Source organism: Chiloscyllium punctatum, chromosome 2, assembly GCF_047496795.1.
Source record: "Chiloscyllium punctatum isolate Juve2018m chromosome 2, sChiPun1.3, whole genome shotgun sequence".
In the NCBI taxonomy this organism is placed as follows: Eukaryota; Metazoa; Chordata; class Chondrichthyes; order Orectolobiformes; family Hemiscylliidae; genus Chiloscyllium; species Chiloscyllium punctatum.
Window position 1 is genome coordinate 124,173,054 of NC_092740.1, and position 16,543 is coordinate 124,189,596.

Consider the following 16,543-nt stretch of genomic DNA (forward strand, 5'->3'; position numbering starts at 1 on the left):
GCTCTCTTAGGTGCAAGATAAGAACGCTACAGCACTATTCAAAGAGCTGGGGATTTCTGATGCAACTTAGTCAAAACTTATTCCCTAATGAATGTCACTTTAACAGGCTATCTCGTCATTATCATATTGCCGTTTGTTGAACCTTGCTGTGTGCAAACTGGCTGCATCAGCTCCTGAAACATTTTAAAAATGCTTAATTGGAGGTAAAGAATTTTAGAGCATATTGAGCTAGTGAAGTATGTAAGCTTTTTTAAAACTTTTTTTTTGTAGTTGAAAATGACCTTTTTTTGTTTAGATTCTGATCCCACAATTCTGGTCACTCATCACTGACCAATAAATACAAATGATCAAGAAGACAAGTATAAGCATCAAAATAAAACTAATTCCCTTCTTGAAACAATGAAACTGAAATTGCAAAGAATTATATTTTCCAGTTATTGGACTTAATGAGTAAATTTGAAAGTCATATTCAACTCTAGCAGAAGACTAACAGACTTTTCTATCCAAAACTGATTCCTACAAATGTGATCTACTACATCTATTGCCCACAAGTGTAATTTTTAAAGTTATAATTTTCTCAAATTGCCAATCTTGCACTGGTACACAACTTTAATTCTTCTTCATCTACCTCAACAAATAATGTTAAATTGCCTGCTGTCAACTACTGATTGGATAATGTGAAAGTTAACTACCTGGTGTATAGAAACAAACAATTCACATGAGGGAGATTGAGTACTTAGCTGCTGAAAGATATGCCTTCTTGTAAAGATAGGCAGATAAATGTCAACAAATTACAATTCTGCATTTGCTTTTTTAATAATAATGAAACTGTGGGACTTATACATGCATAGTCATAGAGTCATAGAGATGTACAGCATGTAAACAGACCCATTGGTCCAAACAGTCCATACCAACCAGATATCCCAACTCAATCTAGTCCCACTTGCCAGCACCCGGCCCATATCCCTCCAAATCCTTCCTATTCATATACCCATCCAAATGCCTTTTAAATGTTGCAATTGTACCAGCCTCCAATACTTCCTCTTATTAGTTTGGAGTTTTGGTTTTTGAGTTAGTAACCAATGGTTTTCTGTGTGTCTGAATTTATTAATTAGAGTCATACAGATGTACAGCAAGGAAACAGACCCTTCAGTCCAACTCATCCATGCCGACCACTAACTTTCAAGTATTTCTGTAGTTGCGGTGATTTTTTTTTTTTGCAAACAAATTTTGAGGCCTGTCTTTAAAACTTTGTTTACATTGACACAGTTTTATAATCAAACAGGATAAACAAGTTCCAGGTTAGAAGGTTAGGAGAGTTTTCCTTAAGCTTAAGAGAACCACCCATAGTTTAAAGATATAGTTTCTTTCTTCAGTTTTACTTTGAGTTTGAAGTCCTTGGAATAGGGTGGCCCTATAGGCTCAATGGATCTGCAGAAAGGAAGGATATATATTGAACTAGGATAACTAGTGAAGAATTAGTGTTATTCCCTGACCAGAAATGATGAGATAAAATATTGAAGAGGTTACTTAAAGCAGAGTACACTTAAAGCAGGTGCATAATAGCTCCAGGAAGAGTCAATCTGCAGTTCTGACTGAAATTGTAGTCAGAAAGTACTTAGTTCTACTGAAGTACTAAGTACAGGGACTCTGGTTTGAGCTTTATACGAATAGTGACTTGAGTACTGCACAAAAGGTGCGTTTTGGGTAATATAACAAGAGTTGTTTTGCTTTTATAAAGGAGCATTTTGGGATTTTAAACTTAAGCACATAGTAAAATTATAAGTGTTTGAATTTGTACTATAAGTAGATAGTTTTGTTTGTTCTATTTTGTCTTTATTTATTTCATTAATAAAGTTGTTTTATTGGTAATACAAAATCCACAGCATTCCATACTTCTATTTCAGTGAGAGACAAATTTGTTAAAGCCAAAAAATATATAATTTGTCAAACCAGGGTCCTATTTGGGATCTGACTTGTGTGGTAATAACAGGGATCACAAAAAATGTAAAGGATCCTTGTGCATTTATATTTGGATCGCATTATCATACAACAACATAATTAGATGAAGCCTATTACCTAACAATTATTTTCTATTCCCACCTTCATTTTCTTATCCTATAATTCTTTTATTTTGTTTCCCACTCTGTTCAAAGCATTAATTCTATATCAGAATACAGTTCAATTGTTATGTAAGATACTATCCTTCACATGTAAGCATGTCTTTTCAGGATGGGTCGTTAAACTGCAAACAAGGGCAGAAACCATCCCAATTTGACACCCCCCTGAACCTAAAAATACTTCAGACATCTATGTAACAAATCAAACCTCATGTTTCTTTGCTTTACTCAGAGAGAATCCACAACTTGCATCTGCAACAGTAATAGTACCTGGATTCACGAACACGCCAAAGATTGCTGGTTAAATTGTATATTAAATCTTGAAGAATCTCCTTTAAGTACGTGTCTATCTGTTAAAAGAAATATATAATTAACTAATGCTATGTGAAATTGTCTCATGATGATGACTGTTGAAACAGACCTACAATGCACATGATGGCACCACCCTATGTAAAAGAAGTTGATAGATGGATCATTTAGAACCATGCACTTCAGAAAAATAGATAAATGCAAGTCATGTAATTGTTGTGTTTCCTGAAGATATTAATTAGCTGATCTTTCAGTTTATTTTAAATATTTTATATTGCACCTCCTATATGGAAGAAACTAAAATAAAGAACAGGCAGAAACTGTTATCAACAGAACTGTGCATAGGAGGTGGAGGAAATTCACACGTACTGAATAAACATCTCAGAAAAGATAAAACTGGAATGATCCTGCACAAGTTGTGTGTTTACACAAGACAAGAGCAGATGATTCACTAGAATATGGACCCTTAATATGACATTATCCCTATGAATTTTCCCTTATGGAACATTATCCTGATTAATTTTCAATTATGAAACATGGAAAATAAATGCAAGAGTAGGCCAATGGCCTTCTGAGTCTATACTACCATTCAATATAATCATGGTGATCATCCAACTCTGTACACTGTTACCACTTTCTCCCCATACCTTTCCATCCATTTAGCTCCAAGAACTAGATCTAACTCATTGAAGGCATTTGATGTTTTGGCTTTAACCATTTTCTGTAGCAGAGAATTCCACCAGGCTCACCACTCTCTGTGAGAAAAGTTTCTCCTCATTTCAGTCCTAAATGGCCTACTCTATATCCTTAAACTGTGACCTCTGGTTCTGGATAATTGGCAACATCCTTCCTGAATTTACCTTGTCTAGTCCTGTTAGAATTGTAATGAATTTCATTATGATTCTACTTCATTCTTCTTGGGGAGGGGATGGCCTACTGGAATTATCATTATTATCACTAGACTATTAATCTAGAAACTCAGCTAATGTCCTGGGGTCCCCATTTCAAATCCTGACAGCAGTTGGAAGAATTTGAATTAAATAATATCTGGAATTAAGAATCTACTGATGACCATGAAACTATTGCTGACGGCTGAAAATACAATCTAGTTCACTAATATCCTTGAGGGAAGGAGATCTTCCTCACTTGTCTGGCGTACATGTGACTCCAGACCAACTGCAATATGCCCTGTGAAATAGCCTAGCAAGTCATTCAGTTGTACCAACCACTGTAAAGTATCATCAACGGCAACTACAGACTGGCAATAAATGCTGGCCAGCCTGCGATCCCCACATACGAATAAAAATAATGCTTCTAAACTTCAGGGAACACAGTGTCTTAACCAGTCTCTCTTGCTATGTCTAACTTGCCACCCCAGGAATCAGTCTAGGAAACCTTTTCGCACTCCTTCCATAGGCAGGAAATTTTCCCTCAGATAAGGAAAACAAAACTGCACACACTACTTCAGATGTGGTCTCACCAAGTCCCTGTGCAACTGCAGCAAGACATGCTCGCTGCTGTACTCGAATCCTCTTGCTATGAAGTATCATTTATCTTCATCACTGCTTGGTGCACCTGCATGGTTACTTTCAGTGACTGATGTATAAGGACACCCAGTTCTCATTCCATCTCCCTCCTTCCAAATCTATTGCCACTTAGATCATTACCCACCTTCCTGTTTTTACTACCAAAGTGGATTATCTCACATTTATGCACATTACACTTCATCTGCTATGCACTTACCCAATCACTCAACTTATCCAAATCACACTAAAGCATCTCTGTTGCATTCTCGTAGTTCACTCTTTCACCCAGCTTTGTGTTGTCTATGAACTTGGAAATATTACATTTAGTTTTTTCATTTAAGTCATTAGTATTTATTGTGAATAGCTGGAGTCTGAACACTGATCCCTATGGTACCCTAATAGTCACTGCCTGCTATACAGAAAAAGTTTTATTCTTACTCATTTCATCGTGTCTGTCAACCAGTTCTCTATCAATGTCAGCACACGAGCCCCAATCCATGCACTTTTAATTTTACTTGCTCATCTCTTATATGAAATCTTAATAAAACCCTTCTGAAAGTCCAAGTAAATTACAATCACTGGTTCTCCCATATTAACTCTACTAGTTAAGTCTTTGAAACATTCCAGTGTACCTGCCAAGCATTTCTCCTTTTGGAAATCCGTGCAAACTTTGTCCAATCCTGTCAATGTTTTTCAACTGCTCTGCTACTCAACCTTTTATAATGGGCTCTAGTAGTTTCTCTATTACCGATGTCCAGCTAACCAGTCTATAATTCCCCATTTTCTCTCTCTTTTTTAAGGTGTACGGTTACATTAGCTACCCTCCAATAAATAGGAGTTGTTCCAGAGTTTACAGAATTTTGGGCACCAGCTATTGCCCAGTTCCACTGGAGGTTGCTTGAAGAAAATTAACTTTCTCCTGCTGTAAATACATGTCAACCAAAGTAGCACATCCAGTAACGGTAGTTGGAAAAACTAATGAAACTGGAGATGATAAAACACTGAATGAGATAATCTAAATAGCTCAAGTTCAAATTAAATAGAAAAAACATATTTTGAACTGTTGATTTTGAAGTCCAACACTTACAGCACTTTTATCTGTGACAAGAGCATTCCAAATACTGGTCATTGCCTGCCGAATTCCAGAGTTTGGATCAAACCGATACCGATAGAGTCTTGGGATAAGTTGAGCTAAATAAGGAGCCAATTGTTCTTCAGCCTTAGCTGCTATGATGTTAAAGCCAAAAGCAGCACCCTGTAGGGAGAACGAGCAGTTATTTCACAATAGCATCACGTAGTTTGGCCTTTCCATTAATACAAAAGCCCAGCAATCCATAGGACAAGACATGATTAATTGAATTTACTCTTTCTGCCAAGGTTTCCATCCCACACTCTGCACAATGCAAACAGTAACAAAATGTCATTTACCTTTCGAGAGTTCCACATAGCATGATGATTGGCGAGGTTCATGAACTTGTAAACAAGGTCAGGTTGATTAAGATCACTGGCAAGACTGCAAAGCTCTTTGTATGTCGACAGTCCTTGCCTGATGATATTTAAAACAAAAATTAAGATACAGTGTTGTGACACTTGTAAGCATGTGTATTCATTAGTTTTAGCAGCAGAGTCAAACAGAAAATAATTACTGACCCACTGCAAATAATTTGCAATGGGAAAAAGGAAACATTTCAATTTCTTCCACAAAATAAAAAGTGCATTTATCACTTAGCTTGAAAAAGGAACAATGAACTCTAGATATTTCAAAGTAAAACATAAAATACTGCTCAAAGTCTTTTTCCCAGCACCAACTCAAGATGAACACAAACTCTCTTGCCATTCAACACTCAAGCTAATGCACGGCCTCGTTAAACACTATCACACCACTGTAATTTGGCAAATTGGATATAAAATTGGCGGAGGGGCAGGAAGCAGGCTGGGATGATCCAAAGGGTATTTTCATGACTGGAAGACTAGTTCACCACAGGGCTCAGAGATGGGTTCCTTACTGTTTATTATGTACATTAATGATCTAGGCATGAATGTTGGAGATATGATCAGTTAATTTACACAAAAGGTGGCATGGTAAATAACGAGGAGCAAAGCCTTATAGTGGTGAACAATACAGATGGGCCAGTTAGATGGGATAAACAGTGGCAAATGAACTTTAATTCGGAAAAGTGTGAGGTGATGCATTTTGGGAGGTCAAACAAGGTAAGACACACTGAATGGTGGACCTTAGTAAGTCTAAAGTTTTACAGCAACTTTGATGTGCATGCACATAGATCCATAAAGGCAGCCAGACAGGTAGACAAGTTGCAGTTCTGAATGCCACACCATAAGGGGGATTAGCACTGGTGAAGATACAGAAGAGATTCACTATTATATTGCCTGGACCGGAGTGATTCACTTAGGAAGTGAGTCTAAATCAGCTAAGGCTATTTTCCTGAGAACAGAGAACGCTTTTGGAAGAAGTGGGGTGGGGGCTACAATCTGATTGAGGTGTACAAAGTTCTGAGGAGCATACAAAGGGTAGATAGGGAGAAACTTTTCCCGTACTAGAATGGTCATGAACCAGGATGTACTGTTTTAAAGGTCAGGAGCAGGAGGTTTAGAGAGAATTTGAGGAAACCTTTTTTTCACCCAAAAGGTCATGTGCGCCTATTACTTTAAAGAAAGGGGTGGTTAAGGTGGAAACCCATAAGAGATTTAAGAACTCTTCAAAACACTTGAAACACCATAGTACATAAGGCTGTGGGCCATGTGGTGTAAAATGGGATTAGAACAGATGGATGTTTGATAACTACTGTAAAAGTGACGGGTTAACCGACATGACTTTCTATGCCTTTCTCCAACTTTATATTCCCTTTCACTGCATACAAAGCTGTAGTGAACTCAGTTATGTTATTTTCTTTTACTATTTATTTATTCCTTTCCTATTCTGTGATACGCTACAGAGTTGCTTTTTGATTCTTTGGACAGCCTGGTTAAATTAACTTTGTACATCATCCAGCAATACTGCTGAGAAAGGAGACATGCTATTTAAGATCTTAAGCTTGCACTCATCAGGATTGATCCAAGAATACCAAATTTCAAACTAAGTATTGAGAAAAAGGGTGATGATTGTTTGGCAAGTAGACTCTGATTGGTGGAAGCATTACCAGCGAAAATGCACCAAGGAAATTATTCCCTCAACCTTGCTTAAACTCAAAAAGGCAAGTCAGCTCTGATTGGTGGGAACCGCAGCAGGGACCACTGCATTCTTCACTGGTACATCCACTCTAGTTGCATGAAAGCAGTAAAAATTGTTTTGCTCTGCGTGAAATTTGGATTCTTCCAACTGCCCTGATAAGTGCAAAACAAAAATCTTCAATAGCACGTCTAAGTTCTCATCAACATTAAAGTTCAGTACTTTAAAGTTACAACTTACACATCCTTTTTTACTTCATCTTTCTAAAACCCAGAAATGCTTGAACTAGCAATTTTTACTAATGAATCACACCCTCTACTGAAGTGGAGCCAGTCACATTGTGAGTTCCTGTTAGCATCTATTGTGAGCATCTATTAATCATATTCAACTTTGGGTGTTCAACTATGGACATCCACATTCTTTTTTATTTGTTTACTAATTATTCTTCGAATTTTTCAAGGAGAAAACATATGAACCCTGGAAGGCATTTTCCCTGGTGACACATTGCCCTCCTATGTTCCTTATCCGCTAACCTTTTTTAAGTGATAAATAATGCTCTACCTCTGTCACAAAAATTCCTCTAGAAATAGTCACGCATGACTTAAGATGTCAAAACTAGATGAAAACAGCATATCGAACCTGCTTATCAAGCTTATCTAGAATTTCTGAATCTGGAGCAATTTTATCATGATTTTAATAATTTTAGAAAATTTGATAAAGACCAAAACTTGACAGCCACCAATAAACCTAACACAAAATTCAGGAGAAAATGTTTACTTTGAGAGTGGAACTTACTTCAGTTAGGAGTAACTAAAGTGAATTTCATAGATGCATTAAGACAAGCTAGATAAATACATGAGAGAAAGGAATAGAAATAATTTTTGATAGGGCAAGAGCTGACAAGGACTCATGTCAAAAGACCTATTGTATTGTATTGTAAATTCTTTGTAGGATACTTTGTAAATATGCAAGAAAAAAATCATCCAAATTTGCTCCATAAATACTTGGCTGTTCTAATGCAACATGAATGATAACATGGAGCTTCATGAATGATCATTTCATTCGATGTCACAAATTGCAGAATGTTAATCATAATTGCCAGTCTTTCTTACCCATCAGGAGTATTTCCCATTACATTTCCTTGAAACACTTCAGTGTCTTCAGACAAATCTTGTTTAATCCTGTAAGAGGAATTATAGACGGTCAGTAATTGAAATAAGTCAACAGTACTGACCAATGACCGCAATATATTCAAAACCGATTATACATTCCAAAATAATTATCTGAAAACGAACCAGCTCCGGAAATTTAAAATAAGCAATTACAAGGTAAAATATTTTGAAGCAAGACAGTCAATTCAAGATTTGTTGCATAGTTCTGAATCTATTCATGTGATTGAATAACATTAACAGTTTTTTGAGGAACAAAAATGCAAATATGTTATGCACTAATAATCAAAGGATCAAATCTTCGCACACAGCAACATGCTGGGGATGTATGGAAGAATAAAATGGCATTAGTAAAGACAAATGTTTCAAACGTAAATCATTGACATCTTCCTGTTTAAATCTTTGGTATAGAATGTAGTTATGAGATATTTAACTTCTTAAAATAACTTAACTGAAAGATGTAGCCTTACCGCTTCCCAGTCATAAGTGTTTCCACAAGAATTGATACTAGCTCCTGCTGATCCTGTTCACTGCCCAGTTCGTACACCAATCCAAGACCTTTAGATGCCACATCTTGACTAAGCTCTACAATGTTAATTAGACAAATAAATCAGCATAAAGCATTAATTATTTAATGAGTAGTTCTACAGGTTAATTTCAATAAATTTCAATACAGACTGTAACAGATTTCCTAGTTCTAGTATTAGAATCACCAGCTTTCTTCACTGGATGATATTAATTAGGTGTTGTCTTACTGCAATGCCTGGTACACTGATTAAATTTCTTCTGGTAACGGAGATACATATGCTGCCCCATAAAACGGCTGGCCAACTAAGATTATTGATCACATCTCTTTTTGATGCACTGTAACAGGAAACCAGTGGTGCTGATATAATCATAGCATACCGAGGTGGAAGTTGGCACGTGCACAGTACTGTTGATGTCATTGTTGGGTACCCACTGAATGCTCACCACCTTGTGGCCATTTGACTTGCAACTTCATTCATTCCCCTGTTTGGCAGCTCATTCACTGTTTTGCTGGCTGCCCTATTTGCTACCTCGCTGGCTGTTCCACTTTGGATGTCTCATTGCCATTCTCTGCTGTCTTGCTTGCAGCGAGTGGCAAACACAGACGAAGAAAGGTGGTGAGCTGCAGGAAAACAATGAGATGTCTGCAGCCACAGTGCCAACTAGGTTGGTAATGGGATAACAGCAAATCATAATCCCAGAGTATTTAACTGGTGTTCTGGGGTACAATATTCTCCGAAAACGGCAATACCACATCATGGCAGTAGGTTGGCAGGGTAAGATGACACAATATTTAAGACTCCGCATATCAAAAAAGCATTTGAAAAAGTATGCATTTTGTAGGTGCAGCACTTGTTAAAATATCTTTGAATTGTTCAATGTTATGAATGGCCCTTTTCTTTGGACTGCATGTATGTGAATGTGACCCTGCAGTTGTGGTGGCGACAGACATAGCCTTTCTATTCATATCAGAATGTGATGTATTCAGTGCAGTAATCAATTCTGAACAAAACTAAATTGAATTAAAAAACTTCAAGTAGAAAGACAAATAAATAAGCTTCTACATCCCCATTACTAAATTTGAGAACTTTACTGCACACTTATGATTTGCAGGAGCAGACAATAATATCTAGAAACTGCATAGAAACATGCATACTGCTGGTGAGAAAGTTCATGAAGAAGAAATATTTAAAGCTGTAATGCCGACAGTACAACTCATACCATTGTGCCAGTATCAAAAGTAGCTTAACTTTTACAACTGATGCTTTTCCCCAATATGTTCTGATGAGTGAGAGTACAAGTACAAGCAAGATTAAAAACACAGTAACTTACCATCATTCTCAGATAAAAGCGAAATGAATGCATTCTGAATTTCCTTTAAATGAGACTGTAAAGAAAATATTATTATATAAGTATATACAAGATTGCTTCAGATTTAAGAAAAATCCATTATTTAAAATAAGCTGCAGTACTGTTACAAACTGAGATCTGATATAAAAAACTGCTTTTAAATTCCTCACCATAGACAAATATCAATGATGGCTTTTCAATTTTGAAACTGAAATTATGATTGCTACTTAGCATGACACATTTTACTTTATTCATTCACAGGATGAAATTAAACATCTTTTATTGAATATGCTCTGGAAAAATCATTTTTACCATCTTAATTATAATTCAGCACTGCCTGTATCCCATCATTATAATTAAAAATGATTGCTATATTATGTTCAAAATTTCACAATATTAATCAACAGAGAAACCTCACAGTATTTAGCTGTTTTGGAAAGTTTTGAATTATTTTTAAAATAATTGAATGTCCTTACCTTGATCTCCTTGTGTTGGCTCAGCTTTTTCACCAGCGACAAAAGCCAGATGCAGGAAGCCTGGCGGACATGGGGATTAGAACTAATGATGTATTTCTTTAGGATTTCATCCAGAACCCATGGGACAACATCATTTACTTTAACAGCTGAGGATTGAAACAAAAAAGTCATTGAAATTTGCAGGTGAGCAAGTGAAACATATCCAAACTACATGAATACATCCTTCTTTACAGGAGGGTGGGGAATATGAGAATGGCCTCCGTAAGCTGTAACAATTTGTGATTCTGTGATATTTAGAAGAGAACGATAGTTTTGAACCAAAATTTTAATGATGGTCGTAATCTGAAAGCTATAGTAACTAAAGCTGAAGCAGATCATATTCACATTATTATTTGATCTGCTGCTAACACATCGCCAAACATGGTTGCAAACATCCATAACAGTCCCACTTTATATCACAATAACAAAGATTACTGTAGTTACTTAAGTAAAAAAAAAGAAGTTATCAGTTAATGTTCATATACAAAGATTTAAAAGAAGTAGGGATGAAGGTGAAGGCTCTTTTGCATAATTTTTAATGGCCCTGCAAGATGTGCCTTTTGATAGTCTGGATCAATACAACAGTTCCTTTAGCTTGCTTTTTTTCTTTCTGGTGTGTCTTTCTATGCCTCTCTGCTGAGAAGCAGGCACCATTTCAAGATTTCTTTTTCATGGCGTTGGGCTTACCTTACAAAATGACTGGCTCAGTTGGATTTTATCACAATCAAACAAAATGGCTGCATTCATTAAGTGTGGATGAAGAATTGTTCACATAATAAAGTTAATTATGTTACAATTTGTTGTAATGTCCTATCTTCTGTTCAACAGGACAAAAGCTTCAGGTCTTCACAACTTTTGAAGGGTTAATAGATAGCCCTGAAATCCTTGAAATAGTAACACTTTTTGAATAATTCTTCAGATAATAGAGTGTGATAGCCTGTCTTTAACTCCAGTTGAATTCACACAAGAAGTCGTAGAAGCTTTTGGAAGCCATTTTGTAAAATGTGCCCATTTCAAAGACAGATCAGTTTTCTTTGTAAAATTTGTAACTACATATTATTATGCTCGAAAAGATAACAATAAACAGAATTCAAGTTCATACTTTTAATGTGAGAGCTCTATTTTAGTCAGCCACACGCAACAAAATACCCAATCCCATCTTGCATCATCACCATTAAAATTCATTAATTTCCCTAAAGGTTTACAGAAATTGTCACAAAGTGATTAAATTTTGAGTACATACAACTTACCAACTGGAGGGGTATATTCCTCCTCAGCAACCACCCACAGATCACGAGCTGCTAGAGAACTTGTCCCTAATGCAGCACTGGTGATTGATTCTCCAACTGTGAACTGCAGCTCTATTTGTTTGGCCTGGGAAGAATAAATAAATTTAGACTTATAACTTGTGATTTTGATTGCTAAGGATAATTGGAAAACCTTATGATTTGAGGCTGTTCACATTCATAAGAGCATAGTGACATCAATCTTGCCTATTTAACTGATCAACAGACAACTCTAAGCCTCTATACTTGCAATAGATGGCATCCTCAGAATTAGCCACAAACCCAGCTTTGGAGGGGTTAACACTAAAGGTAAGTTGAGCCCATCTATAGTGATCCTTTTGGTAGCGCAAAGGGCTAACTTCAGCAGAAGTGAAAGACCAGGAAAGATAAATTTGCATATTTCTAGCGCCTTACATAACCATAGAAACTTGTGGAAGTGTTGTCACTGTTGTGCTGTAAGGGTAATAGATCATTTGTGCACTGAAAGCTTCCACAACTGACAATGTGATAATGATCAGGGAATTTGTTTTAGCTGGGTATTAAGTTGCCAGGGCACTGGGGAAGAACTCTGCTTTTGTTTGAAGTAGCAGTTGTGGGATCTTTCATAGTCAACCAAGAGGGCAGGAGGGGCCTTAACTTAATGTCTCAACTTAAAGGCAGCTCCAGCAGTGTAGCACATGTTCATTGTTCCATTGGAGTACGTGTCTTGATTTCTGCTCAACTCTCTTGATTTGGGGGCAACTAAACTTATGGTCTTCTGATTCAGAAGTGAAAGCATTTCCACAGAGTCAAGGTTAACACTATAATGACTGTACCTGCTGAACTGCATCTGGCAAGCAGAGGTACATAGCTGTGTGGCATGGTGAAGAGGCAGTTGAGTTTTTTCTTTGTCTCTTATTACTGGTCTGAAAACCTACACTTGATATGAGATGTACCAAATGGAACAGGACAGCCCAACATTGAACTTTAATTCAAAACACATACAGGAATTGCCATAATTTATAATTTGTTTTATTCTTGGCTGATTCTTTGAAGAGTAGTAACTACATTCTGGTTCTGTTAACTATGGGAGTGACTACAGTGAGGTTCCAGCTGGTACAATGGAGTGAAGATTAAATTGGAGTTCTGAAGGTGAATGTCCAGGTGAATGAAACACCTACCAACATATTGTGGATTCAGGGAATGACAACATTTTCTGGAGAAAGTGCTGAAATGATCCAATCACTGATTTTAAGTGTCTTTTGATCAACAATTTTTGAAATTATAATACAGTTTGTGACATTCAAACACATCCACATTCAAAACATTTTGATTATAACTTGAAGCTGACGACACACAAGATGCTGCGCAGCAATTCCCCAACTTGCAACACCAAGGAGGACTGGAACAGTAGGCTCCATCGAACCATCTCCACATCTCAGGTACAACCCTGATTAGGATATATACTTCTGTTCTTTTATCATTGCTGAACCAGAACCCAGTATGACACAGGTACCACTTAAGTGCAATGGTTCAATAAAAGTAATAAAAACTGGTGTTGATTTTGATACCCATATCTCAAGAATGTTTTTAAAAATCTCTACTTCCTATCAAACAGCACAAGAGTACATCCATCACATAGACAGTAGTGGTTCAAGAAAAAACCTGTGATCACGATCTCAAGAGCTTCTCAAGCTAGGCAACTCTTTCCATCTTGACACTGTCACTTGGAAATCGAGGATGAATACAAACTGAAATTCACAATTGAAACTGCACAGTTCAGATCTGAAGAGATACTCGGCTCTCATTGTATGTTTAGTACAATGGTTACCTCAACTGAGCTCATCAACCCTTGCAAGAGCTTCTTTTGATGAGGAAAATCACCATCACCAACAGGCAAGTAACCCAGTGTCTGCACTGCTCGCTCCTTCATCTACAGAAAAGAACATAATTGCATGGCAGTTTTAATTAATAACTAGATGCGATGAATGATTTGACAATTGAGGATGATGTTTTCTCTGTTTCATCTATCACCACAAAAGCACATCTAAAGTGAGCAATGTTCCTGATGATTAGGAAGGTAATAAAAAAGCTCAGGTTTTTTCCATACTTCCTCATAAATCAGATTCTTTATGCAATGAGTCAACCTTATGGCTACCCACTGCATGGACTTCAGTGCTTGACCATCTTCCATATGCACCACTTTTGAAGTAACAATCTACTACAGAGATATGACTGGTTGAATGAACTCCTTTCTGCTCTGTACCACAATATACTTCAAAACTTGTTAGACTAGAATCATAATGTGTTAGACTAGAATATAATATTGTTTTACATTAAGTATTAATTTGGAGTAAGATTAACAAGTTAATTTGCATACATTGATTCCAAAACCTGGCCCTCTAAAATGTGTGACTTCACAATGGTAATACAAACACTGAGCACGTTTGTATGAATCCCCACCTGAAGATAATCATTAGCTAAATGCTTTGTTTAATGTAGGAACTAATGGAACTGAAAAGGAAAGTCCTAAAATGCTAATATCTCATTGTGTAATTTCAAATCCTTAGTGTCTCAGCAAAACAAGATGAAGGAAACCTATTTAGAAATATGATTTGTTTCAATCTATTCCGGGTGATAAGGGAACTGCATGTTCAATGTTACTTTGTGGGTAATGATATTCTGTGAAGTATCATCTGGAAAGTACCAGTCTGCGACTGTGCCTGTGTTTGAACACGTGAGGAAAAGAAACTTAAGAATAGTGCCTTGAAGATACGTCAAAATGTATTAAATTTCTCATGAAAATGATCAAGTGACCAATGACAAAGATAAACTCAATAACTGCTGTCTGTGTTTGGTCCAAACAAAAAAGCACAAGGTAGAAAGGCTGACTCTCACCTTGTTACTCTCCTTGCTTGAGCGAATTTTAGCTAGCAAGCTTTCCACCAAGTGCAGTTTTGTGAACCCGGGCCCTTCATTTATGATTGGTAAAGAACCGTTTCTTCCAATTTCACCAATTGCTACACAAGCAGCCATGGCCAGTGAAGGGGATGCATCATCTAAAAATAAAGCTGAAAGATCTTTGATTAAAACATTGCACATGCACCTGATACATATGATAGCTGCCATACTTTAAAAGAAAGGATAAAGCTATCAATCAGTCTCGAGATATGATAATAAGATTAACAATTTAGAAAGAAACACTGCCCTTAATGTTTGGTTCTCAGTAATTATAACTCCAGGAGCATATATTACATGGAAGGATTGCATGTGTCTTGTAGCAGCTGCATTATTCATGAAGTTGCCACTTTACATCCAGAATGGTAGAGGAATCTGTAGTCACCAAGACTGTGCTTACTAGTCTGCACCACACTTTTGTTTTGCAAACAATTCAATGCTTAAAGGCTGCTGATATGCTTCATGTGCAAGGAATGGAGGGATATGGAACAACTGCAGGTAGAAGGGATTAGTTTACTTTGATGTCACATTTGGTACAACATTGTCAGCTGAAGGACCCGTCCCTGTGCTGTACAATTCTATGTTCTATGTGGCTGGGCAGGTAAATGTCGGGGGTTACACATGCGGGACAATACTGTATACAGATCTGCAAACTGAGCTGTGTCTCTCAACAATGATAAAAGCAACAGCACAGGCATGGTCAGCATTCTACGGTCCCCCAGCCACTACCATAGGAGTAAATACATAAAAAATGGAAGAAGTAGGAGTTACAAGGTGTTTATACCGCTAACAACCATTTGGAATTGCCCCTTTCAGGCAAGGTTTCAAATGGTAAACACTGGAATTATGCCTTTTGATATCATTCTGGTTAAACACTACCAAGCAAGACCACAATTGAGAACTTGTCTCAATGTCCAGTGGAAGTTCAAACATCCTCAATCTTTCAAAAATATTTTTGACAAATCGTAGCTTAAATTGCACCCAATCAAGATAAAAAGAAACCACTGGGCAACAAAATTCATAACTAGTAAAATTGTTGAATAGCTCAATCGGGTGCTCTCACAAATAAAACTATAATAACACTATACAGATTTATACTGTAAGTTAATTACCAATTGTTTCCGTAGTCGACTGGATTAGTTGGTCTTCCAGTGGATCTTCAGTATCCGAATGTTCCATATCTTGGATTTCTAAATTTGCTCTCTTCTTTCTGGCCAGGTACCGTCCTATCATATATCCTAAAGCCAGCAATGCTCCATGCTGTGTTTCAGGGCTCTATAGAAAATAGAACGTGAAAAGTCTGTTACTTTGTTGCTCTCACATATAACATTAATGACACTGGACAGAGCGAAGTTCATACCCTTATTGTAGTGAAGAATTTACCACACCCTTTGCAAAGCTGTTCCTGTACATTTATGACGACAACATTGCAGAACAAAAGTGGAATATTTCCCAGCCGCATCTCATCTCCAAAAAGTAGGATAAATCTAATCAATCCAGCTATTCCTCCATCAAGCCACTCCAAGCCATCAGCAAAGGAAGAGGTCATCAACAATGCTTTCAGATGTCATTTACTCACAAATAACTGACTCGGTGATACCAGTTTGGGTTTCGCT

The 16,543-nt window shown here is 36.9% G+C and overlaps 1 protein-coding gene across 1 annotated transcript in view; it reads right to left on the minus strand.

The window, feature by feature from the left end:
- ecpas (Ecm29 proteasome adaptor and scaffold) overlaps nucleotides 1-16,543 on the minus strand; it is a 111,455-nt gene that overhangs the window by 31,074 nt on the left and 63,838 nt on the right. Inside the window, exons 21-31 of the mRNA XM_072588108.1 lie at nucleotides 16,040-16,202; nucleotides 14,868-15,040; nucleotides 13,801-13,902; nucleotides 11,955-12,078; nucleotides 10,666-10,811; nucleotides 10,172-10,226; nucleotides 8,782-8,896; nucleotides 8,255-8,323; nucleotides 5,384-5,501; nucleotides 5,043-5,210; nucleotides 2,391-2,470 (exon numbers count right to left, since the gene is read on the minus strand). Of these exons, the coding sequence (XP_072444209.1) occupies nucleotides 2,391-2,470; nucleotides 5,043-5,210; nucleotides 5,384-5,501; nucleotides 8,255-8,323; nucleotides 8,782-8,896; nucleotides 10,172-10,226; nucleotides 10,666-10,811; nucleotides 11,955-12,078; nucleotides 13,801-13,902; nucleotides 14,868-15,040; nucleotides 16,040-16,202 (1,313 nt within the window). The remainder of the gene's footprint in view (nucleotides 1-2,390; nucleotides 2,471-5,042; nucleotides 5,211-5,383; nucleotides 5,502-8,254; nucleotides 8,324-8,781; nucleotides 8,897-10,171; nucleotides 10,227-10,665; nucleotides 10,812-11,954; nucleotides 12,079-13,800; nucleotides 13,903-14,867; nucleotides 15,041-16,039; nucleotides 16,203-16,543) is intronic.